At 35.1% G+C, this 27155-nt stretch overlaps 1 protein-coding gene and 1 pseudogene across 1 annotated transcript; both read right to left on the bottom strand.

The window, feature by feature from the left end:
• Positions 1–3896: 3896 nt before the first annotated feature.
• Positions 3897–4735, bottom strand: LOC149544770 (putative magnesium transporter NIPA3). The gene has a single exon (XM_089796437.1). It carries the CDS (start codon positions 4691–4693, stop codon positions 4067–4069), a length of 627 nt encoding a protein of 208 aa, XP_089652563.1. The 5' UTR covers positions 4694–4735; the 3' UTR covers positions 3897–4066.
• Positions 4736–11027: 6292 nt separating this feature from the next.
• LOC149544769 (putative magnesium transporter NIPA4) lies at positions 11028–13597 on the bottom strand (annotated as a pseudogene).
• Between the last annotated feature and the right edge of the window lie 13558 nt (positions 13598–27155).

Raw genomic sequence — 27155 nt, 5'->3', positions numbered from 1 at the left:
CATTGTAGTATGAACCATCATTGTTAGATGCAATTTGACCATTTTCATACTGATTGATATTTGCATACTAAACATTATTGTTATTGTTATCTGTAGGAATGCTTCCTTTTTTTGGATGAGTGTTCCATTGTCGATTGTTTCTTTGCAAGCCTTTGTTACAATAAGGAGGATTGAAGTTTTTTCCTCCATTATTGTTTCCAACATTGTTGTTTCTAGTACTGTTGTTTCTAGTATTGTTGTTCCCACTAAAATTCCTATTATATTTAATATTGTAATTGTTGTTGTTGTAAGGAGTAGCATTGTCTTTTTGAAAGTACTTATTTTATCCTTGTGACAATATTAAGCAAGTCAGTTCATTGTTCATTTCTGACATAGTCTTTTTCATCCAATCAAACTTAGAGGCAAAACTATTGTTTGCTTCAACAAAAGCTAATACCTTTTGTTCAAAGAAAGCAACTTTTGGAGTTTCATACGCTGGATATGTGAAAGTTGGGTTTTGCAGAGTAGGTTCTTGCTATAATGGGACTAGATTTATAAGTATAAATTGGGTAGGCATCACAAGTGTAGGTGCTTTAACAATTTATGTTGGCATCATTGTAATAGCTTGAGTTAATCCTCCTCCATTAGGATTATCCTGCTTAGTGAATTTAATTTCTTTTGTGAAGATTTTGTCCAATGTGTCAATATCTAATGCAGGAAACCTTGTTAGGAAAATAGTAGTAAGATGGTCCATAGTACTAAGATAAATCTAAATAGTAGTTGCAATTGGTATAGTGTGTGGAATTTCTAGCTTTCAGTATGCCTTATGGAAGAGATGGTTGAAGTGGAAAACCATCTTAGTTGGGTCACTTTTGATTGATATGAATTGTTGATGTATCATGGCTAGCTTGATGAAAGTTTTGAATCATTCCAAGAACAATTTTTTCAAAGTATCCTAGTCTCTAATACATATAGTTGGCAAATTTAGATATCAATTAAAGGCAACTTCTCCCAAAGAGAAAGGGAATAAGTGAAGAACTACATTCTCATTAGAAATCTACTTTCTGTTGTAAATTTCCTTGAATACTTGGATGTGATCTTTAGTAATTCGAGTCTCTCCATAGATGAACCTTGGGCAAAACTTCTTAGGATTCTTAGGAAGATCATTGAGTACACCTATCAAGTTGATTGTTGAGTCTACAACATTTGCAAAAAAGGAGATTGGAGGGTTTGGTGGACCAAGGGGTGGTTGTTGTGGAGGTAGAACTAAAGAAGATGATGAAATATTGAATGGAAGTGGTGGAATTTGAGGAAATTCTTTATCACTGTGAGGCTTACAGAAATGGCTAAGCTCAAGGAACTCATGTGTAGTTGGTGAAGATCTTAAAGCTTTCTGAAATAAAAATTCTAGATCAAGATCTTCTAGTTTGCATCAATTCTAGAAAAAGTGCACCTCTAAAGAAGTACACTTTCTCACAAAATAAGGTGCACCTTGGAATTTGGCACATTTGCACACTTGCGCACCTCAAAAGCTCAAAAATTTAGAAAATTTTTTGAACTTGTAAAAAAATGAAGAATTATGAAATTGCAAGTTTTCTTTTCTTTTCTTTTATTTCAAATGTTAAGGCCTTCCTTCTAGCAGCACTTCTGTTGAGCTGTCATTTTGCACAATGCTTAACGATAGGAATCCTTTCGAACTCCTCTCTTGAAAAGCTAATTTGAGGATCAACTCCAAGGTTCCAACAACTGTGCAACCTACTAGAATCCACTCAATTGAAGATAAATGTGAATGTTCATGAGGAGGCCTTTGCTAGTTCAAAAACTTTGGATAAGATGTAGAATCTGCTTGCTTTCTCAAAAGAATAAAATACATAAAAAGAAATATATATTTCTTTTTTCTATTTTTTAATGAATGCAATCTAATTAGTGTAACTATATGAATTCCTAAATTGACCAAGTGTTTGTAAAAGAAAATAATGAAGATAGAGTAACAAGAAGTTTAAGAAAATAACATGAAAAGTAAATCCTAACGAACATAAATTGTGGAAACAACATGTCTATGAGTTAAGCTTTTGAAAAGATCAATAGGTAACCAATGAAAATAGGAGTAGTGCTTCCTTAATTCCATTGATGCAATCATTGATGGGAATTTAGTAATCGTAAGATATTTCACTTTTCATTAGATCATAAGGCCATGGAAAGTGCACTCATGCAAGACAAAAAGCTATCCAAGAACAATATTATGATCTCTTCTTGAACTAAGTACATCAAAAAAATTTGTAGAGCCATAGAAAATAATAGAATTAAAAGATTGCACAACTAGAAACAACACAACAAAACTTTTGGCTCAATTAGATTCCATGAATATACATTCACAAAATATAACACACTTAGGCAAGAATCACTACACTTCAAATGCGAGCACCAAAAGCATATATTATTGTGAAAATAATGGTGGCCCTAAATACATGTTACATTCTTTAATTTATAAGAAATCTTCTCCTCAATTTGTGTTGAGAGTGAGAAATATGTTTATGCAATCATATGCTTCTAAACTAATAAAAAAATCTATTTATGTACAAACAAATTATCAAACTAGTGCTAAGTAGGACTCCATCCATATTTATATCATTAATTGGATTCATGAACCTTTACATATCATGAAACAAAGAAATCATGAGAAAATAAGAAGAAAAAATCTTTTAGATTGTGTAGGAGTGTATACACCTACATACCTAACCTTAAATCCTCAAATGTCTTTATAAGGAAGACAAAATTTCATTGTAAAATATACGAGCGGATATACAAGGGTTTATAAGGAAATCTACTTTCAGAACAAAGGTTATCAGATCACAAAGGATCAAGATCATAGAAAGCAGAACAAGTGCCTGCATTCGGCAATCAAAGATTGTAATCTATCAGGTTCATTGTACCTAATATTTCTAGCAATTGTATTAGAATGAAAATCCTATGGTGATAGGTTAGCTTAACAGCTATTTCATAGATCCTTTAAATAGGTGATTAAATCCTTGTTGGTAAACAGATTTGTCACAGTAGAATTTTCCCAACAGAGTGTGTGGCAAATCGTTCACAACAGTTGGATAGGCCCTTGGTATGCGGCCTTCCTCTGCGTTTGGAGGGGCAGCTCCCTCGTAAGATATAATTTTTAAAAGGTTTTCGAATAAAGAATTCAAACTTCAAAGTTCAAGGAGAGAGTCATGGAAGATGAATGCACCGCACGCCCTCACAACCCTCTGTGGTTAACAAGATCGATAACGGTGGTGTCCAAGAACTATGCTTGAAAGCAACCAATGTTATTAAGCATATTCATTATCATTTGTAAACACTAGCATAGCACCATGACAATGTCTACCATGACGTATAACAATTTGGATTTTAAAATAAGAAACCCAAAGCACATCTCGTTTCTTTTTCTTGCACCAAGAAAGCAATAGAGATTTTTCAATTCAGAGATAAAAAGTGTACATACTTTCCAAAATTTATCTCTAGATCAAAATTTCAGCATAGTGTTCCCTTATTTTTTCAACCAAAAAGTCCCCAAAAAGTCCCTTTTCAAAGCCCAAAAGAGCCCTTATATAGACATAGAGGTTAATAACTACCCCTCTGTGGTTAGTAACTACCTCCCAAATACGTGATTTGGGTGAGGTTAATTAACCTCAATAAAATTAACCCGGCATGACCTAAAACTTGGATCTTAAACCTTTGAGAGGTAGATTGACTAATCAATCATTGCTGATCTCCTTTTAATATTTGAATGATTCAGTCAAGTTACAATATTTTATTAATGAACTCATATCCTCTTTCTCATGAAGAGATCAAGAGCATGTGGTGTGTACGATTGTGTTGAATACGGACTTTATATTTATGATCTCCCCAATTGTGCACCCATTTTCTTGAGGATGCTTCAAAATGCGTGAAGAAAAAGATGGTGATGAACTTGCATATACACCTGCTCTAGATGATAAGCTATCCCCAAGATCTTTGGTTTTATGCAGCAAAAATGTCCCTGACAGTATTGTGACAAATCCACACATTTCAGTGACAATTGAGATGGATTTTGCCTGTCTCAGTCCTTGAACATGATGATGCTCGCAAGTATGGTAAATGATGTGAACATCACATAGTAGATGGGAGAAACAACTGCTGTGTTAAAAGTATCGAGTGCCTTATTTAAATAATTCATTTGAGTTATAACACAAATACCCACTACCAAGGAAAATGCCCAAGTTTGTGGATATATAAGCTGATTCAGCCCCAAAAATGTTAACTTCAGAGCAATTCCTAACACTTTGACACTCATAACCGAAAGAGACCCCATAAGGGAACAAACACCAATATATACCATAATATGAGTGTGCCCATATTGTGGAACAAAATGGAACACAAGAACCAAAGTAGCTGCAATTACCACAGCTGCATATAACAAGAATGCTGGTTCAGTTGCAAGATCCCACAGTTCTTTAACAGACTCAATATCATGTTCTTGAGGGGCACGCAAGACAATCGCTGTGGAGCCAACAACACAAAGAACACAACCAAGAATACCAAATATGTGTAGCCTTTCCCTCAGTATGATATGTGCAAGTACTGCACTAATAATAATGTTGAGTGCACCTAAAGGGGTGACTAGAATAGCTGGAGCAAATGCATAGGCTACAAAATTTGCAACCTCTCCAACAATCATTGTAATCATGCCTGCCCACCAAAGTGGTTCATATAGGTAAGAATAACCTCCCACTCCATATCTGTGACTATGCTTGTATCATGCGTGGAAAATGACTGTGAATACAGTAACACTGATGCATTGCTAACACACACATCCTTCAATCTACATTCATAGCTAACATCAATTCCATGAGGTTTTAGATTTGGTGCCTTCACTTTCAAATTTCCAATCGAATCCTTTTAACACATGATCATCATGCTCCAAAATTGGATCTTTTAAAGATATGGAGGGTAAATTTTATGAAGTCATGCCATGCGATTGATTGTGATGAGTAGCGGGCATTCTATCAGATAGTTTGCATGAATTCGTATGAATTGATAGCATGGCCCTGCAATCAATCAACACAATGAGCTTGCTGCGTAATTGGCTTTAACACAGTCATCTCATAATAAATCCCACTATGAATTATTATGAATTCTGATTGAATTGTTGTGCTATGAATGTCCATGCTCATTGTTGGTTTTCAAACCATAGTTACTATTGTTTCCTATGTAGATCTAATGTTCATCTTCACTTTCCTTTACATCATGCAAACATAAAGTATGATACAGGATCCCTTGTTGCATTATGGATACTCTTCCCGCCTTTGTTCATTGTGTCTTTATCTGTAGCTTTATTCAATTCATTAAAAAATTCCCGTGCTTTATCCATAATTCCATGAAATGGCTGTGGGTTGCATTTAACTTCTTTGTGCATGACCCCAATGGAATCATGTTGTGGCACAAAGAAAGATCTTTGCTTTGCAATCCCTACGGGTAACGAAGCATCTCATGCTCTGTATGATACATATTGAAGATTGGATGTGTCAAATAAGGACTATTCTGGATAAAACTCTTAGGAATTGAAGATTCTACCTCCTTTACGAGGGACTCTACCATAAACTTTGCAGGTTTACCATCAGAGAAGGCCTTCAGTAGCTTATTCATGTCTTCTATATTTACTTATTATTGCCCTTCAGATTATGCTCTCTTCCATGCTCATGATAACGTTCATCTCGCAAGCAGCCACAACTAAGTGCATTGCTAATAATACCTCCGTTCTGTGCATGTTTGGCAAAAGTAACTCTGGTGCCATTCATAAAAGAGCGTATCAGATTATACTTTCTAGAATGTGCTTCGACATCAGTTATTTATGCCATTTTAATAATTTATGAATGAATGGAAGGGAACCATTTTTTGTTTTCACCTTTGATTCAATAAGACTTCATGTTTCATATAATGGATCATGTTGCACCCAAGCAAGTGGACTTTTGAATTGGCTAACCGTATTTTGCTGATGGTTCCATTTCAATTGTATCAGGCCTAATCGAACCACTGCCAACAGGAAGATGTACTATTTACCCTTCTGCAAATCCAATAACACTGTGCATGCCCAGATTACAATGGGGAAAGTTAAGAAGTCAGGATGTGTGGTTGCAGCTCGCATTTCAAAATACAATTCAAGTGTCTACTGCCAAAAGCCTTTCTCAGACTACCCTCTTATTATTGCATGCCACAAGAACACATTTTGTTCACTCATTTTGTTAAACACTTTGCGTGTATCACCCAAATCATTGAATTTGGCATACAGAGTTACAAGTTTGGTACCCAAAACTATGTTATGCCAAAGACCATTAATTGGAGTGTGAGCATGAAGTTTTATAAGTTGTGTGAGGCTACTGCACGGCTGGAGAAGAGGGGCATAGGCATTGAAGCCATCCTAATTCATTCTCTCTCTTCACATTTCATTGTCTTGTAACTCTGAGTTTTGGTTTTGTTTGAGAGCAGGAACATTGCAAATGCCATCATAAGTAGGCACACATGCCAAAGTATAGCTGTATTTCTGAATGCTTGTTTCATAAGAAATGTGTTGATGATCACAAGCGGCTTCCATTTTTCATGTGTGACTTCTCATAGAAGAATTTTAAACAGGTTAGAGAAATTTTCAAACAAGTTAATAACCATCTCGAAGAGGTTAAGAAACACACATTTTTGGAGAGGTTAGGAAAAACATATTTTTCGTTGTTAACATTAACCTTTTATTTGGAGGTTAAGAAAAACACGTTTTTGATGGTTAACATTAACCTTTTAAGAAGTTAAAGGTTAAGAAATATGTGTTTTTGGCAGCAATCTTTAACCTTTTATATTTGGAGGCTCAGAAGTTGGATTTTAAAAATTTCAAATGCTGCGCGGAGCTGGGAACAAGCCGAAGATGTGGAGGCTTAAAGACTCACAAATTTCACAGATAGAATGATCCATTTAAGGCTTAAAACCAAGCAAGTTTTAAAAATTAACAACGGCTTATAAAATTGAAAGAATTTTATAACCGGGCAACAGCTGGCTCTAACTGGGGACAAGGACTGACAAGGACGAAGCTCGAATCCAGAATAAATAAAATAGTGCCTTATCCATTGGGCTATAGAGTCATCTAAGGGACCAATTTGTAAAAGGGAGGAAACTAGCACCAAAAACCAGACAACTGAAAGAAAACTAGGCACAACAAAACTCCTAATTAGACTATATACAAGGTAGGTTTCCCTACCTACAGTGACTGAAGGCATAATCATGCAAATCCATTCACAGGGTGGGGAAAATAAATACCATGGTGCACCAACATGTGACAATTCTTAAGCTTCCATGGGTTTGAACATAAGTGTGCTACTTGAATTCTAACTCTGAGATTTGTAGCATGCCCCACATCTCTTGATGAAAGAACATATCCAAATAACCAGGCTTCATTAAAAATATCAGACTTCAAAATTAATCCTGCTTCCTATTGCATGTCATAGATAACTTCATTTTCAAAGAGTTGAAGTATAAGATTCTCAAGTTTTTGAATGCATTTTTGATCTTTTCCTATGCTTGGCGAACCCTCTTCTTTTTCCATTACCATGATATTGGTTGAATCTTTCGTAAAATTATTCCAACTTAGATGCACATCTGTATTATATTGAATCTTCTCATGATCCATTTCTTCTTCCTTATCTTCCAAAAGATCATCTTGAAGTCTTAGGTACTCTAAAGTTATACTGATATTATGGTCAACATGGTTGGTCATCACTTCAATTTCCCTTCCATTAATATCAAAATCCTCCTTCTGAAGATCCTTCTGGTGATTAAGACTCAAAGATATCAAACCTCGTATTGTATTTCTTTCATATAATCTATGATGTGAAGCAACTTGAGGAGGTATAGCCATCAAACCATGTCTTCGAATACCAACTTGAGAATCATCAATAGAAATGCCTTTCTCTATGAATAAAGGATTTGAGTAAACATTTTCTTCATAGAGAAATTTACTATCCAAAGATTTTGAGCAAAATCTTGGAGTAAATACATCACAAGATATTTCTTCATGGGATTCCTCCATGAGATCCGCTACTAGCTCATTACTTTCTTCATCATGATTATTCATCTCATAGAAGTTCTTTGGCATAGAATTTCCTATTTGATGAAAAGACTCAAAAAGAGGATTTCCTTGAACTTTGAATGATCCATAGGATTTCAATTGTATTTCCGTTAGAATAGAGGAACTTGTCTTTATGTCCATATAGGTTTCATCTTGAATACGTTCGATGATATCTATCCCCTTTTGAATCATCATTTCTTCTCCAAGACATCTTTCATGAAGCGTGAAAGTTGGTATGCATGCTAAAGAATGAAGGCTAGATGGTTCATCTTCTTTTCTTTGAAGCTGATTTTTAACTTTTTCATCAACCAATTGTTTAATCACAATTTCATCAATATCGTCAAAAGTAAAGGTTTCCATTTCCTTAGGAAAAGCAGATATTTGTAGAAGTTCATGGCTGCTTCTATCTCCATCAATGGTAGTGCTTTCTGATTGTTCCATGACATCTAAAGTATTGATATCATCAATAGATTCATCATCACTAATGGTCATTGAAGGATGATTTGGAAGATCTTCTCCACATAGGAAGTCATCATCTGAAGCATCCAAGCACCAAGTAGGAATAAAAGCAATATGAAATTCACTTTGATCCACATTTTCCTCATCTTCATTCATTTGTTGTGTAGTTTCTCGAGGTTTTGATATTTCTCTTTCTTTTTCATTAGGATGGAGATGATTGAATAATTTCTCTTGGGTTTGAAAATGTTCACAATGATGCCTTGATACATTACTAGACTCTTTTACTTCTATAGGCACCATCTCTCGATCATCTCCTTGATTAAGCATTGAACCTTTGTCTTCTTTCATGCAAGTAGATTTAGATGAATCCTTTCTAACATTTGGATCAGGTGATGTTCTTTTATCAAGAAAATAATTCTTTCATGGGTCTTCTTTCTCAAGTTCTCGTAGCATCTGAAGTAAAGAAGGATGTACTTTGTCAGGATCCAGGCGTGCATTGCCGTAGAAACCTTTTAAGAATTCCACTTGATTGGGCTCAATAGAAATATGATTTTGATGAGCAATAGGTGCAAGCATTGGGCTATTCTTCTGACCACCATTATCTATTCTCGATTCACATGAATTATTTTTTTGATCAAGTTCTTCATTATGCTCACATGTGGAACTTCTCTCCAAAGATGAATTTGTCTTGTGAGAGAAAAACTGATAATCTTTACCATCTTCTTCTTCTATCTTTTGCAAAGTCTGGAGCAAAGATGGATGAGTCTCGCTTGGATCTAGTTTCCGTCCACCATAGAAACTCTTCAAAAAGCTAGCTTGTGTAGGATCATCAAAAATCTGATTTTGTTTAGGCGGAGGCGCATGAGAGATACTTTTATTATTCTTCATCACTGATTTAGATGAAAGACATTTTTCAGTAAAGCCTTCTTTATCTTTATATGTTGAATTTCTCTCCAAGAAGGATTCTTGATAATGAGAAAGAAACCCATATTCTTTTCTATCATCTTCTTCGATCTTTTGAAAAACTTGAAGTAAGTGGGGATGAACCATTTTAGGATCTAACCTCCTACCGCCATAGAAATTCTTCAAGAATTCAACTTGCAGAGGTTCATCGGGAATCTGTTTCTTAGGATATAAAAAGTATTCATCATCACTGTCACTATCACTATCGCTTTCAACTTTTCCCTTGTACCAAACCATGTTTTAAATTCGAACCTCAGATAGAGTTGCCAATATTCGATCTTCTAAATAGAGTTGCCAACCTTCATTCAAGGGAAGGTGCCTTCATCAGCCGAGTTACTGATTGTTATTTACTTGAGTTTGGATGTGACCAAGATTTTGCTTGTTCCTTCTTGGAATGACTACTACTCTTTCAACAACATTGTGACCAATACAAGATCTTCACAAGATTTTCCCAAATTCTTCTTCTTTTTCGAGAACTTGATTCACCAGATGGTATTGTTGAGCACTTCGTCTACACCTCCAAGCTAGAGTGTTCAAGTCTGAGATGATATCTTCTTGGGTTTCTTGAAAGCCAAGGTTCGATTGGAGAACAGGAAAAATGTTCTCATGTGGAAGCACCATTGTACTTCATCGTAGGCGACTGTCAATCTTTCTGTTCAGTCTCCCCAGTAGAGTCACCAAAAATCTATTGGTAAACAGATTTGTCATAGTAGAATTTGCCCAACAGAGTGTGTGGCAAATCGTTCACAACAGTTGGATAGGCCCTTGGTATGCGGCCTTCCTCTGCGTTTGGAGGGGCAGCTCCCTCGTAAGATATAATTTTTAAAAGGTTTTCGAATAAAGAATTCAAACTTCAAAGTTCAAGGAGAGAGTCATGGAAGACAAATGCACCACACGCCCTCACAACCCTCTGTGGTTAACAAGATCGATAACGGTAGTGTCCAAGAACTATGCTTGAAAGCAACCAATGTTATTAAGCATATTCATTATCATTTGTAAACACTTGCATAGCACCATGAAAATGTCTACCATGACGTATAACAATTTGGATTTTAAAATAAGAAACCCAAAGCACATCTCGTTTCTTTTTCTTGCACCAAGAAAGCAATAGAGATTTTTCAATTCAGAGATAAAAAGTGTACATACTTTCCAAAATTTATCTCTAGATCAAAATTTCAGCATAGTGTTCCCTTATTTTTTCAACCAAAAAGTCCCCAAAAAGTCCCTTTTCAAAGCCCAAAAGAGCCCTTATATAGACATAGAGGTTAATAACTACCCCTCTGTGGTTAGTAACTACCTCCCAAATACGTGATTTGGGTGAGGTTAATTAACCTCAATAAAATTAACCCGGCATGACCTAAAACTTGGATCTTAAACCTTTGAGAGGTAGATTGACTAATCAATCATTGCTGATCTCCTTTTAATATTTGAATGATTCAGTCAAGTTACAATATTTTATTAATGAACTCATATCCTCTTTCTCATGAAGAGATCAAGAGCATGTGGTGTGTACGACTGTGTTGAATATGGACTTTATATTTATGATCTCCCCAATTGTGCACCCATTTTCTTGAGGATGCTTCGAAATGCGTGAAGAAAAAGATGGTGATGAACTTGCATATACACCTGCTCTAGATGATAAGCTATCCCCAAGATCTTTGGTTTTATGCAGCAAAAATGTCCCTGACAGTATTGTGACAAATCCACACATTTCAGTGACAATTGAGATGGATTTTGCCTGTCTCAGCCCTTGAACATGATGATGCTCGCAAGTATGGTAAATGATGTGAACATCACATAGTAGATGGGAGAAACAACTGCCGTGTTAAAAGTATTGAGTGCCTTATTTAAATAATTCATTTGAGTTATAACACAAATACCCACTACCAAGGAAAATGCCCAAGTTTGTGGATATATAAGCTGATTCAGCCCCAAAAATGTTAACTTCAGAGCAATTCCTAACACTTTGACACTCATAACCGAAAGAGACCCCATAAGGGAACAAACATCAATATATACCATAATATGAGTGTGCCCATATTGTGGAACAAAATGGAACACAAGAACCAAAGTAGCTGCAATTACCACAGCTGCATATAACAAGAATGCTGGTTCAGTTGCAAGATCCCACACTTCTTTAACAAACTCAATATCATGTTCTTGAGGGGCACGCAAGACAATCACTGTGGAGCCAACAACACAAAGAACACAACCAAGAATACCAAATATGTGTAGCCTTTCCCTCAGTATGATATGTGCAAGTACTGCACTAATAATAATGTTGAGTGCACCTAAAGGGGTGACTAGAATAGCTGGAGCAAATGCATAGGTTGCAAAATTTGCAACCTCTCCAACAAGATCCCACACTTCTTTAACAAACTCAATATCACATTCTTGAGGGGCACGCAAGACAATCACTGTGGAGCCAACAACACAAAGAACACAACCAAGAATACCAAATATGTGTAGCCTTTCCCTCAGTATGATATGTGCAAGTACTGCACTAATAATAATGTTGAGTGCACCTAAAGGGGTGACTAGAATAGCTGGAGCAAATGCATAGGTTGCAAAATTTGCAACCTCTCCAACAATCATTGTAATCATGCCTGCCCACCAAAGTGGTTCATATAGGTAATAATAACCTCCCACTCCATATCTGTGACTATGCTTGTATCATGCGTGGAAAATGACTGTGAATACAGTAACACTGATGCATTGCTAACACACACATCCTTCAATTTGCATTCATAGCTAACATCAATTCCATGAAGTTTTGGATTTGGTGCCTTCACTTTCAAATTTCCAATCGAATCCTTTTAACACATGATCATCATGCTCCAAAATTGGATCTTTTAAAGATATGGAGGGTAAATTTTATGAAGTCATGCCATGCGGTTGATTGTGATGAGTAGCGGGCATTCTATCAGATAGTTTGCATGAATTCGTATGAATTGATAGCATGGCCCTGCAATCAATCAACACAATGAGCTTGCTGCATAATTGGCTTTGACACAGTCATCTCATAATAAATCCCACTATGAATTATTATGAATTCTAATTGAATTGTTGTGCTATGAATGTCCATGCTCGTTGTTGGTTTTCAAACCATAGTTACTATTGTTTCCTATGTAGATCTAATGTTCATCTTCACTTTCCTTTACATCATGCATATATAAAGTATGATACAAGATCCTTTGTCACATTATGGATACTCTTCCCACCTTTGTTCATTGTGTCTTTATTTTTAGCTTTATTCAATTCATTAAACAATTCCTGTGCTTTATCCATAATTCCATGAAATGGCTGCGAGTTGCATTTAACTTCTTTGTGCATGACCCCAATGGAATCATGTTGTGGCACAAAGAAAGATCTTTTCTTTGCAATCCCTGTGGGTAACGAAGCATCTCATGCTCTGTATGATACATATTGAAGATTGGATGTGTCAAATAAGGACTATTCTGGATAAAACTCTTAGGAATTGAAGATTCTACGTCCTTTGTGAGGGACTCTACCATAAACTTTGTAGGTTTACCATCAGAGAAGGCCTTCAGTAGCTTATTCATGTCTTCTATATTTACTTATTATTGCCCTTCAGATTATGCTCTCGTCCATGCTCATGATAACGTTCATCTCGCAAGCAACCACAACTAAGTGCATTGCTAATAATACCTCCGTTCTGTGCATGTTTGGCAGAAGTAACTCCAGTGCCATTCATAAAAGAGCATATCAGATTATACTTTCCAGAATGTGCTTCGACATCAGTTATTTATGCCATTTTAATAATTTATGAATGAATGGAAGGAACCATTTTTTCTTTTCACCTTTGATTCAATAAGACTTCATGTTTCATATAATGGATCATGTTGCACCCAAGCAAGTGGACTTTTGAATTGGCTAACCGTATTTTGCTGATGGTTCCATTTCAATTGTCTCAGGCCTGATCGAACCACTGCCAACATGAAGATGTATCTGTTTACCCTTCTGCAAATCCAATAACACTGTGCATGCCCAGATTGCAATGGGGACAGTTAAGAAGTCAGGATGTGTGGTTGCAGCTCGCATTTCAAAATACAATTCAAGCGTCTGCTGCCAAAAGCCTTTCCCGGACTACCCTCTTATTATTGCATGCCACAAGAACACATTTTGTTCACTCATTTTGTTAAACACTTTGCGTGTATCACCCAAATCATTGAATTTGGCATACAGAGTTACAAGTTTGGTACCCAAAACTATGTTATGTCGAAGACCATTAATTGGAGTGTGAGCATGAAGTTTTATAAGTTGTGTGAGGCTACTACATGGCTGGAGAAGAGGGGCGTAGGCATTGAAGCCATCCTAATTCATTCTCTCTCTTGACATTTCATTGTCTTGTAACTCTGCGTTTGGGTTTTGTTCGAGAATAGGAACATTGCAAATGCCATCATAAGTAGGCACACATGCCAAAGTATAGCTATATTTTTGAATGCTTGTTTCATAAGAAATGTGTTGATGATCACAAGCGGCTTCCATTTTTCATGTGTGACTTCTCATAGAAGAATTTTAAACAGGTTAGAGAAATTTTCAAACAAGTTAATAACCATCTCGAAGAGGTTAAGAAACACACATTTTTGGAGAGGTTAGGAAAAACGTATTTTTCGTTGTTAACATTAACTTTTTATTTGGAGGTTAAGAAAAACATGTTTTTGATGGTTAACATTAACCTTTTAAGAAGTTAAAGGTTAAGAAATACGTGTTTTTGGCGGCAATCTTTAACCTTTTATATCTGGAGGCTCAGAAGTTGGATTTTAAAAATTTCAAATGCTGCACGGAGCTGGGAACAAGCCGGAGATGTGGAGGCATAAAGACTCACAAATTTCATAGATAGAATGATCCATTTAAGGCTTAAAACTAGGCAAGTTTTAAAAATTAACAACGGCTTATAAAATTGAAAGAATTTTATAACCGGGCAAAAATCCTTGAACAAGGTGACACTTCATGTAAAGTGTTTGTAAATCCTCTTACCAGGTCACTATTGACACAGTGTAAAGCCTTTAACAGGGCAGACCATCAGAAGTGGTTGAACAATATTGCTGTAGTAATTTTTGTGGGTATCATCCCTACCCCAGTTTTACCTTCTTATTCCTGGAGGGTTTCTGGTTTACCAAATTTTAGTGTTATGTGTTGTTGATGCATGTCTTAGTTTCATGTTTACTTGATGAATTTACATGCATGTAATTTACTTCCACCTAAAAGTTTTATTGGTTAAAATGTGATACTTCTGATTCACCCCCCCTCTCATAAGTATTATTCCTATTTGAATATTCCAAAAATTGGTATCAAAGAAACCAGGTTCTCACAAGGAAAATTTTGATAGCTTGGAGATAAAGATCTAAAGATGGAAGTCTTCAAACTTGGAAAGATCATTGAAAACTAGGTGATTGATGTGCATCTCGCTCTACAAAAAGTAGAAGAAGCAAGAGTGGAATTAAGAAAATCTTTAAAGAGAAGAAAGGAGATAGCCATAGCTGAAAATGATATACACTACAAGGAGGTTGATACCACACAAGTGTTTGCCAATGGAGACACTAAAGAATTTGATGTAGCAATAGCAGAACTAATGGAGAAAAATAAAGTTCAAGCAAAGGAGATAAGATCTCTCAAGATGGAACATGAATCATAGGCCATAATGATATGTGAAATTATTGAACAAAAGAAAAGAGAAATTGAGGATAAAGTCATGATGGAAAATGACAAAAGAAATCTTGCAAACAGACTTGAAGAAAAATGTACTGAATTGACAAGGATCTCAAACATGCAGATGGATACACTTGCCCAAATGATGAACCTTCATCATGAACTTAGTGTAAAAGATATTGAGATCTCTACTTTGAAGATGTAGAATGAACAAATATAGAATGAATTGAACAGAGAAAAAGACATAGCAGAGAATCTCAACAAGTCAAGTGAAGCCATCAAGTATTTTGAACAATTGATGAAATTCCCAAGATTTGCCCATGATACATCAGGACTTGGATAAAATAGTACTAAAGTTGGAGAATCATCAACGAGTGTTGAATAAAGAAGTGACAAAGGTAAGGATTCAAAACCCACTTGTCATTACTATAATAAGAAGGGGCATACAACTAATGTCTGCAGAAGTAGAAGATTCAATCAATCAAACACACCCAAAAGTAAGAACTTTTGTCACAAGTGCAACATGCAAGGACATATGACATAAGATTGCAGATCGAATGTTGCAAGGACTCAGAGATTTGATGGAAATTGTTATAATTGCAAAAAGTATGGACATAGGGCATTTGAATGCAGATCAAAACCTATGTGGACATCAAATCAACCAACAAAATCGAAAGGGAATGGAAGTCATTTTCATTGGGATTACAACACCAGGTATAGTTGTCATTATTGTCAAGAATATGGACATATGCCCTAGAACTGCATAAGAACACATTTCAAAGGGAACTACAAGAGATGGTTGAACCAAACCACATGTTTTTGTTGTCTAAAAATTGGTCATACCAGCAGAAACCGTCCTACACAATCAAAGGCACCCAAGATTGAAGAAAATAAGGGCAAAGAAAAGATTGATGTCAAAAATATAAGAGGGCAAATGAATAAAACCTAGAAAAAGAAAGATGAGTGCAACACATCAAGTGGAGAGATCACTTTACCCAATGGGTCAAGTGATCACACTTCATCAAACTAAGCATGAGAAGTATACGTGACTGATATACAAAGCTATATCACACATCAGTCCCAAGACAAAGAAGCTATGCAAAGTATAAATCTGCATGAGACAAGATGTCAACACAAAATCTAAATGATGTTGCCAAGCTATCATTGGATGCCGAGTTAAACTCCAACACATGCTGAGTTAAACTCCAACACATGCCAAGGTCCTAACAGCGACTGAGTTGATAATTGATGCCGAGTTAGATCAAATTTTTTTCAGAAGCTGAGTTGGCAGTTGAGCATTTAATGCAATGAAAATAGGGTATATTATCATGATTTTAATCAGTTTTACTCATCACGATCAAGAAGCAAAGAAGAGAAAAAGAGCAGAGCAACTTCACAGCAAAGAATCCAACATTTTGAGCAGATTGCAACCTCTCCCAACGTGTTTTCATCAATCTTGAGGTATTTTTCATTTGTGCCGAGCTACGTAGTTTTATATTTTGTAAAAAGGAAACCCTAGTTTGCATAAATGGCGTCAAGTTCCAAGAAAACTGACGACAAAGAGTCATTTGAAGTTTAGTTAGTGTCCAATGAGGTCAAGCAACCTGATTTTCATCCCATACTTGAAGTAGCATACAAAAATGACCCAGCCAGAGCTCTCTCCCAAATACCCCCAAAAGTTGTAATGGTTCAAGACATTAGGAAATGCTACAATTGTAAGATAGGTGCCCTAGGAGATATGTAAATAAGGCAAGTATATGAGAAATTTTGCGTAGATGGAATCTTAAGAGATGAATTCAAAATTGTTGAAAGAAAGGGTTTGACCTGAGCTTTGAGCTTTCTCACCGTATTCAAGACATAATGGGTTAGACTTGTGCTAAGTAGAATTCATGGTGGTAGTCTATGGTTAGAAGATATTCCCATCAAATTAACCAAAGAAATCATGTACAGAGTAACAAGGTACCCAACCCTAGATCGGTTCAAAACCTGGAGGAGTGAATTGAAGGAGGTTATTGAAAAGAACACTGGTGCTTAGTGGAATAAGAGAGGAATGACAATTCACACCATACAAGATCCTCTAGTTGAATTTTCTGTTAGAGTCATCCCCCATAAGTTCTACCAATCCAGTAGACTCAACAGTGTACCATTTATTGCAGTAGATGTAGGCTACAAATTGGTGAAAAAGGATCATACTTATGATCTTGCAGAATTGCAACTACAACAGATTAATGAAAACCTTGCTGCCATAAGAAGGAAAAAGGGCACTCAATGCAAATTTGGAGCAATTCTAGTTTGTATATTCTTGTATGTTCAAAATGAGTTTCCCTCTTTTGGCAAAGTGACATAGAGGAATGATAGAACAATCATTGCCCAAATCAATGACTATATAGAACAAATGGGAGAAAATTTTGATACTTGGATGACAACCTATTTTGAAGATTTCAAGAAATCCATGAAACAAAGGATGAGAATACCAGTTACTTTAGTAGAAGAACATGTTAATGATATATGTTTCTTGGTTGATATTGACTTCACATACATCTAAGCAACAATTACAAGAGTGAGATAGCTAAGGTCATTTGGATATGAAATCAATGTTGATGAGGCATCTGCAACAATAACTACATTATTGGCAAAAGAAATAGATAAAAGTGCTCCACATTTTGGCACTTATGATGTAGTAAGGTAAAAAATAAACATGGAATTAAAGACTGCTTCCACATTAAAGAAGAAAGACAAATTGTTAAAGAAGATTAAGAAGACATTTGGTGAAGAAATTGAGGCTGAAGTAGAAGAAGAAGAATATGACAATGATGATGAAGATGAGAAAGAACAAGGCCCCATGGAACTAACTCAAGGATTGGGTGAAGACAAGGAGAAAGGTGCAGAAGAAAAAGAAGCCAAGGAATCACCAACTAAAGTTGAGTCAAAGAAAAGAAAGGCAACAAAATAGTCTCCAGCTCAGCAAAAACCAAAGAAATTTGCCATGTCATCACCTCAAAAGCCTACAACATGAGCTACAACAAGGGCCTCCACTCAAAAGGCTAAAGAGGAAGTTACAAACAAGAAATAAAGCAAGGAAACATAGGAAGAGCTGAGGAAAAGAAGAAGATATGTGGCTCAACCAGATACTAATGAAGAAGATCAATCTGAAAAGGTAAGCCATTCTTCAGTTGATATTTTATGTAAAAAGATTGGAAATGGTGATTTAAGCAACTTAAATAAAGTTGATTTCAATAAGTTTACCAAAGAAGAATAGAATAGGATAGAAGAACCAGTCTATGGAATGATGGCACAATTCAAGTACACTCTACTTGAACTAGATGGACAATTGCCAAAATAACTATCTAAAATTGTAGAAGACAGATGACATTTTTGTTTGAAAATGGAGAAGGAGATGATGGAATGAACCCTAGCAAGTGTATTGCCGGATTTGACTAAGGAACAAGTAAAGAAAGCAATCAAAAGGCATAATAATAGGTTTACACCTAAATATAGGGCATTCTTCATACTCAAAACAAGATGGAGAAATTATTCAAAGAACAATGAAATCATGGAAGAACTTGTACAAGAAGATTGAAGATTTTCTTGAAGAAGAATACAAGGAAGAAGCTACTACTTCACTAGAAGAGAGGAGAAAAAGGAGAGAAGAGAAGATAGTAGTAGAGAATGGAGAAGAAGAAAAGAGAGTAGAAGAAGAAAATAAGGGAGAAGAAGCAAAGAAAGTAGAAGAAGAAAAGAATAGAGAAGAAGAAAAGAAAGTAGAAGAAGAGAAGAAGATAGAAGAAGAGAAGAAGGAAGAAGAAAAGAAAGATGGAGAGGAGGAAGAGACACAAAAACAAGATATAATGGCAACAACTAAGAAAGAGCAGCAACCAGATCAGAGTGTGCAAGACACACAATTGACACCCCCTAGCCCTCCTCAAGTATCCATCACACCTGTAGAAACTGTAACTATTATTGATGTTCCTGATACTTCTGGTCAGAATATCAATCCATTAACTACATAAGATCTCAAAAGAATCCTTGACCAATCTACACAACAAACATTATTATGTGCAGATCCAGTATTGGTCTGTATGGATGAATTGCAAAAACTAGTAGAAAGCACGGTTAGAGATAAGGTGAATCCAAAAGAACCACCTTCCATCATCTCTATAGCTACTAGTAGTCAACTTCAAATGCCAACAGTTATCTCAATAAGCATAGTTGATACTACAATACAAAATTCAAGTGCAGTTGTAGAAGAAGGAACATAATAAACAGGACAAACAAAACAAATAGGACAGACTATTACATCTGATCCTACATCACAAACACAAGGTGCACTTCCTAATATTGCCATAATTGATCAAGATAGAAGACAGTAGGAGGAGGAAATAGTGGAAACCCCTAAAGAGCAGGAGGCAATACAAACATTGATAAATTTGCCTACCTCAGGAACTCCTTCACATTAGCCATCGCAAATATCTATACCAACATCTAGTACTACAAAATTTTCAAGGGTACTTCACTATGGAGACCCTGAATTAGATGAGGAGATAGTCATACCAGGCTATGACTCAAAAACTATAACCATTGATCAAATAAATGAGGTGCAAGAAGCACTGAATAGGAGAAAAAGACAAGAGATACTCAGGAAGGAGTATAAACAAAAGCAAACACTACATGAGATTAAGGACATCTTTATGGATGCCTTCAATTTGCAATCACCAGATGAGTCAAAGCATATCACAGAGCAATTAATAGATATTGTTGACCAGGTGACCAATGAAGACCAAGAGACAAATGCAAAACTTATGGAATGGTCTAAAAGAAAATTCCAGGGAAAAGTAAATGAGCGAATATCAAGTCAAATTACACTTTCCCAGGTTGAATTGGCAAAGCTAATTGACAAAGTGAAAAAGGTACTTGAGAATATATTCTCATTGTACAAAATGTTGTGTGAATTTTTATACTTCATACAGGAGACTAGCCAAAAGGCAATGAGCTTGGAAAGAAATTTAAATATTTCTAGCATGCAACTACCTAAAGATCCAGCTCAAAGTGAGAAGCATTTTACCCAAATGCTTCACACTCAAAAGAAAATAGTTGTGTTAACAGTAGAAGAGGCCAATATCAAGGCACAATCGATACAACTCCAGTACTCCATTACCCCACATTTAGAAATACTCCATAAAGAACAAGTCTATGCTAAAACTGTTCTCAAGAAAGACCCTAATCTTTCTACATCAGATGGACTTATTCATCTTGCGGCAGAGACTGCCATCTAGCATAAGTCACTAGAAATTTCTTTAAACAATTGGGATGCAGCTCTCAGGATGATTATGGAGGTAAACAACACATTTTTGGCTAAATATATTCTTAACCCTTAAACATTCTTTGACATAAGTGTCAAAAAGGGGAAGAAGAAAAAGAGATATAATAGGGGGAGATATAGATATTATGAAGATGAGTTAATGGCGGAGAAAAGATAAAAGTAGGAGCATGATATACAGATAATGGCACAATCAACTCAGGGGGAGTTACAAATTTTTTGAGGTATATATTGTAAGTTACAAATTTTGATCAAGTTTTCTTTAAACTTTGTAAATACCAAACAGATTAGTAAATGTACTCATAAGGTTAGTTAAGTGTTTTTGTCACTCATGTCAAAGGGGGAGATTGTTAACTTCATAATGGTTTTTGATGCTTGAGTGCCAATACACTTACCTACTTTCTCTATTGGAGCCGAGTACACCATGAATGCCAAGCCACAACATGAGCCAAGTTAGGAAAGACTTTAGGTGCCGAGTGATCTTCATGTGCCGAGTAGCTTTCAGATACCGGGTGAAGATCAGTTGTTGAGTAAAGTTCAAGTTTCAAATGACTTTAAGTGCCGAGTAGAATAAAGTATCGAGAAAAATAAAGTGCTGAGTGATGTTCAAGTGCCGAGTCATAGATGATGCTGAGCAAAGAGTAGGTGCCGAGTAATATCAAGTGCCAAGTTATTCAAAGTGCTGAGTAACACAAGGTGCCCAGTGATATAGTTTTGTTTAGGTGCCGAGTTATCTAGGAAACAACATGAGCCGAGCATCAAGTAATGCTTCAGGAGTCGAGTAACTCAGAATATCAGCATAAGAGTTTGTAATTGTACAAACTATGATACAATTAGTTTTTGTAGCCAACATAAGGTAAATCTCGAAGGATTAAATGATAAGATCAAATCTTTTATCTTTCCTATGCAATCTACATGCAGCCAATAAGAAAATGATGAAGGCATGCAACCAATGGAAGAAATGCAAACAATGAGTGGAAAATAGAGATTAAATATGGATCGTAGATCCATACCTAACCCTAAATCCTCAAATGTCTTTATGAGGAAGATGAAATTTTATTGTAAAATATATGAGTGGATATACAAGGGTGTATAAGGAAATTTACTTTCAGAAAAAAGGTTATCAGATCATAAAGGATCAAGATCAGAGAAAGCAGAACAAGTGCCTGCATTCAACAATCAAGGATTGTAATCTATCATGTTCATTGTACCTAATACTTTCTAGCAATTGTATTAGAATGAAAATCCTATGGTGATAGGTTAGCTTAACAGCTATTTCATAGATCCTTTAAATAGGTGATTAAATCCTTTAACAAGGTGACACTTCATGCAAAGTGTTTGTAAATCCTCTAACCAGGTCACTATTGACACAATGTAAAGCCTTTAATAGGGCAGGCCTTTAACAGGGCAGACCATTAGAAGTGGTTGAACAATATTGCTGCAGTAATTTTTGTGGGTATCATCCCCACCCTAGTTTTACCTTCTTATTCTTGGAGAGTTTCTGGGTTACCAAATTTTAGTGTTATTTGTTGTTGATGCATGTCTTAGTTTCATGTTTACTTGATGAATTTACATGCATGCAATTTACTTCCACGTAAAAGTTTTATTGGTTAAAATGTGATACTTCTGATTCACCCCCCCCCTCTCATAAGTATTATTCCTATTTGAATATTCCAACAATTAGCATGTAGATCTTTAGATATTATCTATGATTACCATTACTTTAACCTAGTTTTTAAATACATAAATGAAAATAGCATGAACACATTTCACACCAAGATTTTACATGGAAACTCAATTTGGGAAAAACCACCAATTGTAACTAGTTAGTATTTTTACCCTTTTTAAGTGAGCTCTATTAGGAGCCAAACCTGTTAAAGGTTATAAAACACACTATTAGGTGTGACCCTGTTAGAGGATTTAATCACCCTATTATGAGTGGCCTTGTTAGAGGTCTTTAGAAAATTCAATAGAAATTGCCACCTTGTTAGAGGTTTTACAAATAATCCAACTCTATTAAGAGTTTTAGATACTCTTACAATGGTTAGAGAGTAACAATGAGATGACTTGATTTCTGACACAACTGAATTGCTGATTATAGATCTCAATTCTAGCTTGTATACTTGATCCTTCTTGATCAAATATATCTTTTCAACTCCACAAGGATATTCTACTTATCCTTCTGAGTTTCTTCCTCTCTACATCATTAAAACTTTAATGTATTCACACACATCTATATATTCATACCCTCTACTTGACCTTGTATCTTTCATTATGTCAAGTCGGCTAGAATACAACTTAGAATATACCAAAACAATATACCAATATACCAAAACAAGAAAATCCTTCATTAGCTAACCCTACTCAGTAGACACTAACTCAAAAAATGATTATCCTATGTTAAACAAGTGAAGCTCAGTCAACAATTCATATTTGCAAAGTTCCTTTGGTAATCAAGTGAGCTTAGTTAACATTGGTTCCATCTAACTTTTCCTTCATTAACCAAGTGAGCTTGATTAACACTCATTTTCTATATACTTTCTTTTGTCTCTCAAGTGGACTTAGTAGACATTGTCTTTTGAACTTGGAAAACTCTAGAACGTTCAATAGACACAAAAAACTATCTTCACTTCCTAAGTAAGCTTGGTATACACTGATTGAAACTGATATGCCATTTTGTGAAACATCAAAGACAATACACAATTAATCAATCGTTCCAACAATCTCCCTCTTTGGCATTGATGGAAACACAACATGTCATAATGCAATGAAATTTTTGGAGCAAGAATAAAGTAAGAAAGATATCCTTAGTTTCATTCTAATTCTCATCCATGAGAACTTCCTCTTTCAATGTGATCTCTTTCCACCTTTAGTTTTTGCCTCTATCAGAAAAATTTTGTACACTTCTCCCTCTTATAATGACCTTCATGATTAGAATTTCTATGATAGTATACTCCTCCCTCTTTGACAATACATGACAAAGACAATAACTCTATTGCTATCGATGTACCTCAAGTACTAATTCATTTGTAATATGCCCTTACCAATTCTACATCAACTAATTGATCTTCAACATGCTCTAGTTGATGCATCACTAAACTTCATTTAGTGAGCTTCATATAAGGGAGTGACCCCTAGCTTACCTCTTAGATACAAAAATGCATATTTAGGTAATGGCTTGGTGAATATGTTTGCAATTTATTCTTTTGTATTAACATATTTTAATCCGACTTCTTTATCTTGTACCAATTATCTTAAGAGGTGATATTTTATAGATATGTGCTTTGTTTTGTTATGGATTACTAGATTCTTTTATTTATTGATTGCACTAGTGTTATCATAGTATATAACAACTAGATCCTTGATCTCTATCTTCATTCTTGCCAATAGTTGTTTGAACCAAACAATATTAGGACAATTAACTATTGCTACGAATTTTTTTCCTCTACTGTGGATTAAGAGGTACAATTTTGTTTCTTGCTTGTCCAAGACACTAGTCTTTTACCAAGAAAGAATGCTCCACCACTAGTGCTCTTTCTATCATCAATACTTCTTGCCCAATCAGCATCAGTAAACACTTTTAAGTCCAAATTGCCTCCTATTTTGTACCATAAGACATACTCTTCAGTACCTTTCAAATATTTGATGATTCTTTTGATTGCCATCATGTGATTTTCTTTTGGATTTACTAATAATCTTGCCACCATACCAACTGCTAATGCAATATTAGACCTTGTATGTACTATATAATGCAGTTTCCCAATCATTGATCTATATGTGGTCTAATCTACTACCTTGGAATCATGATTTTTGGAAAGCTTATGCCCAGTAGACATAGGGTTTCCAACTGGACTTGAATCTTCCATTCCAAAATTCTTCAGTATCTCCTTGATATATTTAGATTGAGTGACATAGATACTATCTTTGCTTTGCTAACTTTTTAATCCAATAGAGAATTTTATCTCTCCAAATAGACATTTCAAGTTCTTTACTCATTTCTTCTAAAAATGCCTTGCACAAGTCATCATTTCTTGTAAATAAAGTGCCATCAATAAATATTTCATCCAACACAATCTTTTTGTCTAGTCCTTCTTTGATATATAGACTATTGTTATCATTTGTTCTTTGAAAACCAATTTGTACCAAGTAATTATGAAGTATTTCATGCCAAGCTTTGGGAGCTTGTCTGAGACCATATAATGCCTTGTGTAATTTTTAGACCATGTCTCTCTTGCTAGGATCTACAAAACCTTTTGGTTGCTCAATGTAGACTTTCTCATCAAGAATTCTATTCAAGAATGCAGATTTAATATCCATTTCATAAAGTTTAAATCCTCTATGTACTACATATGCTAGTAGAGTTTTAACACCTTCTAATCTTGCAATAGGAGAAAAAGTTTCACCATAATCAATACCTTCTTCTTGTGAATAACCTTTACATACTAACCTTGTTTTGTTTTTGGAAACTTCTCCATCTTCCTTCAACTTATTTCTAAACACCCACTTTGTTCCAATTATATTTTTATCCTTGGGTCTAGGAATAAGAGTCTAGGTTTTGTTCTTCTCAATCTATTCTATTTCTTCATTCATTGCCTCAACCCAACTTTTATTATCCAATGCATCTTTAACATTTCTAGGTTAAAATTTAGCAAGTAAACATGTACCTTTTAATTTACTTCTTGTCATTGTTTCACCAAATTTGTCTCCAATGATTTGATCAAGTGCATGATGCCTTCTGACATATCTTGCTAACACATGCTCTTTGGATAAAGGATGACTGATGAGTTCTGATAGTGCCCTATTTTTGTTAATATTTTGCCTCATACATTTCCCAATTCTTTGGCATAAAATTCCTTTTTTGCTAAACTATTGATAGGAAATTAGAATATTTAAGTACTCTAAAGAGGGAAGAATAGTTCCTAAAAAATTAAGTTTATGAAAATAATATATTGTGATTGATGCTGCTATAGGAGCTAAGTAAAACAAGGATGCGTAAGAGTGGAGCCAGCCATTTGAAGTGAACGAATAGTTTGAAAACTATAATTTTGCTATGATATTTTCAGCAAATAGTTTGAATGTTTAAAACAGAATAGTTTCTGGTTGTATGTTATTTTGGGCCAAGATCATTTTGTAAAACATTTATATGGCCAGTGGACAAAACAAATTATCTTCCATATTTAGGGAATAGGCCATTTTGTCATTCCAGTTTAAATGATTCGGTTAAAACTTATTAAGTCTATATAAGTGAATGTAAATCGTAAAGACAAATAACACATGATATATAAAAAATACTCTCCTTATATTACTTTTGGAAATCTAGGATATTGAGTACATGTAGTCTCTCCAGTAGCTGATTTTTAGACATCTCTCACCCTATGAACCAGAGGAGGGCCCCCTCTTGGGAAGCTCGGTGGGATCACTTTAGTTTATTTTGTAAGTATTTTGCAGTGATTGATTCTTTATGCACCTTTCTATAGATTAATTTGAATGTGTGTATTTATGTATTTCTCAATTATCAGAGTTCATTGATGCTTGTTATTATTAATCAAAAATTTTATTGTCCTATGAAATAGTTGGCTGAAACATTTGTATCTATTTTTCTTATCATTGCTTTATCACTGCTTAAATCTCCATCCGTTCATTAAACCACTTCCTATCCTATTCACCATATTTCTTGTCACACTAATCATACTCCCTGTTACTCTTATCATACTTCCTGTTGCACTCAGTTTATTGGAAAGAATCTCCTACCGCCACTAAACCTCCTATCGCAATCCAAGTGAAATCAGACCAACCTTTTATTTGGGTAGAACTTTGTAATAGTATTTATAAGGAAATTATAATTAATTAATTATAGGATATTTGTGAATTATTTAGAGATGTGTTAATAATAATCATAGTATTCATAAAGACATTGTGTGCAACTATTAAAGTGTGAATGTTAGATTAGAATTCTTTTTGCAAAAAGTAATCTTAAATGTCTGGAAATTTGAACAGTTCAATTTATTGGCAAGTAGTAATTGCATTCATAAACCTCTTGATTTATTATCCTCACCCCTTAAGCAAATAGCCGTGATATCTCTCATAAGTCTACGATTCATGGATTGACATTCTTAGGGTAATTTTTGATTCAACTATATCCATATAAAGACCATCCAATTGATCCTTAGTTTTACCCAACAATGAATTTCACTGATTTCATCATGAATTCTAATGCCAGGCTTGGGTCCTATTGTTTATGACTCGGGTCCTTCAAACTTAGTTTGAACTAGCTCGATAGCCTCTGACTATGACTTAGGTTCTTCAGAATGTGACTCAGGCTGCACTTTGTTCAACTTAGTAGTTGTTGCATATTTTGGGGACTCGAGAGCTAAATCCTTATTTCTTTTAGATAGGTTTGGAAAAGTATCAAGTTCATAATAAAAAAATCTTCTGTAATCCTTTGGTTCTATATTGCTTTCTTCTTCACTCTTTTCTGCAAACTCATCAATTCTTACATGTGCACTTTCTATGATTTTATGAGTAGATAAATTCAAAAATTTGTATGCTTTACTTCTGCAAGAGTATCCTAGAAACATGCCTTCATCACCTTTGACATCAAATTTTCTTTTCCTAGATTCTTTCAAGATA

This window comes from Cupressus sempervirens, chromosome 8, assembly GCF_028749045.1.
Source record: "Cupressus sempervirens isolate cs-2001-9-10 chromosome 8, ASM2874904v1, whole genome shotgun sequence".
Taxonomy (NCBI): domain Eukaryota; kingdom Viridiplantae; phylum Streptophyta; class Pinopsida; order Cupressales; family Cupressaceae; genus Cupressus; species Cupressus sempervirens.
The sequence above is the reverse complement of the archived record's forward strand: the minus strand, read 5'-3'. Positions and strand labels throughout refer to the sequence as shown.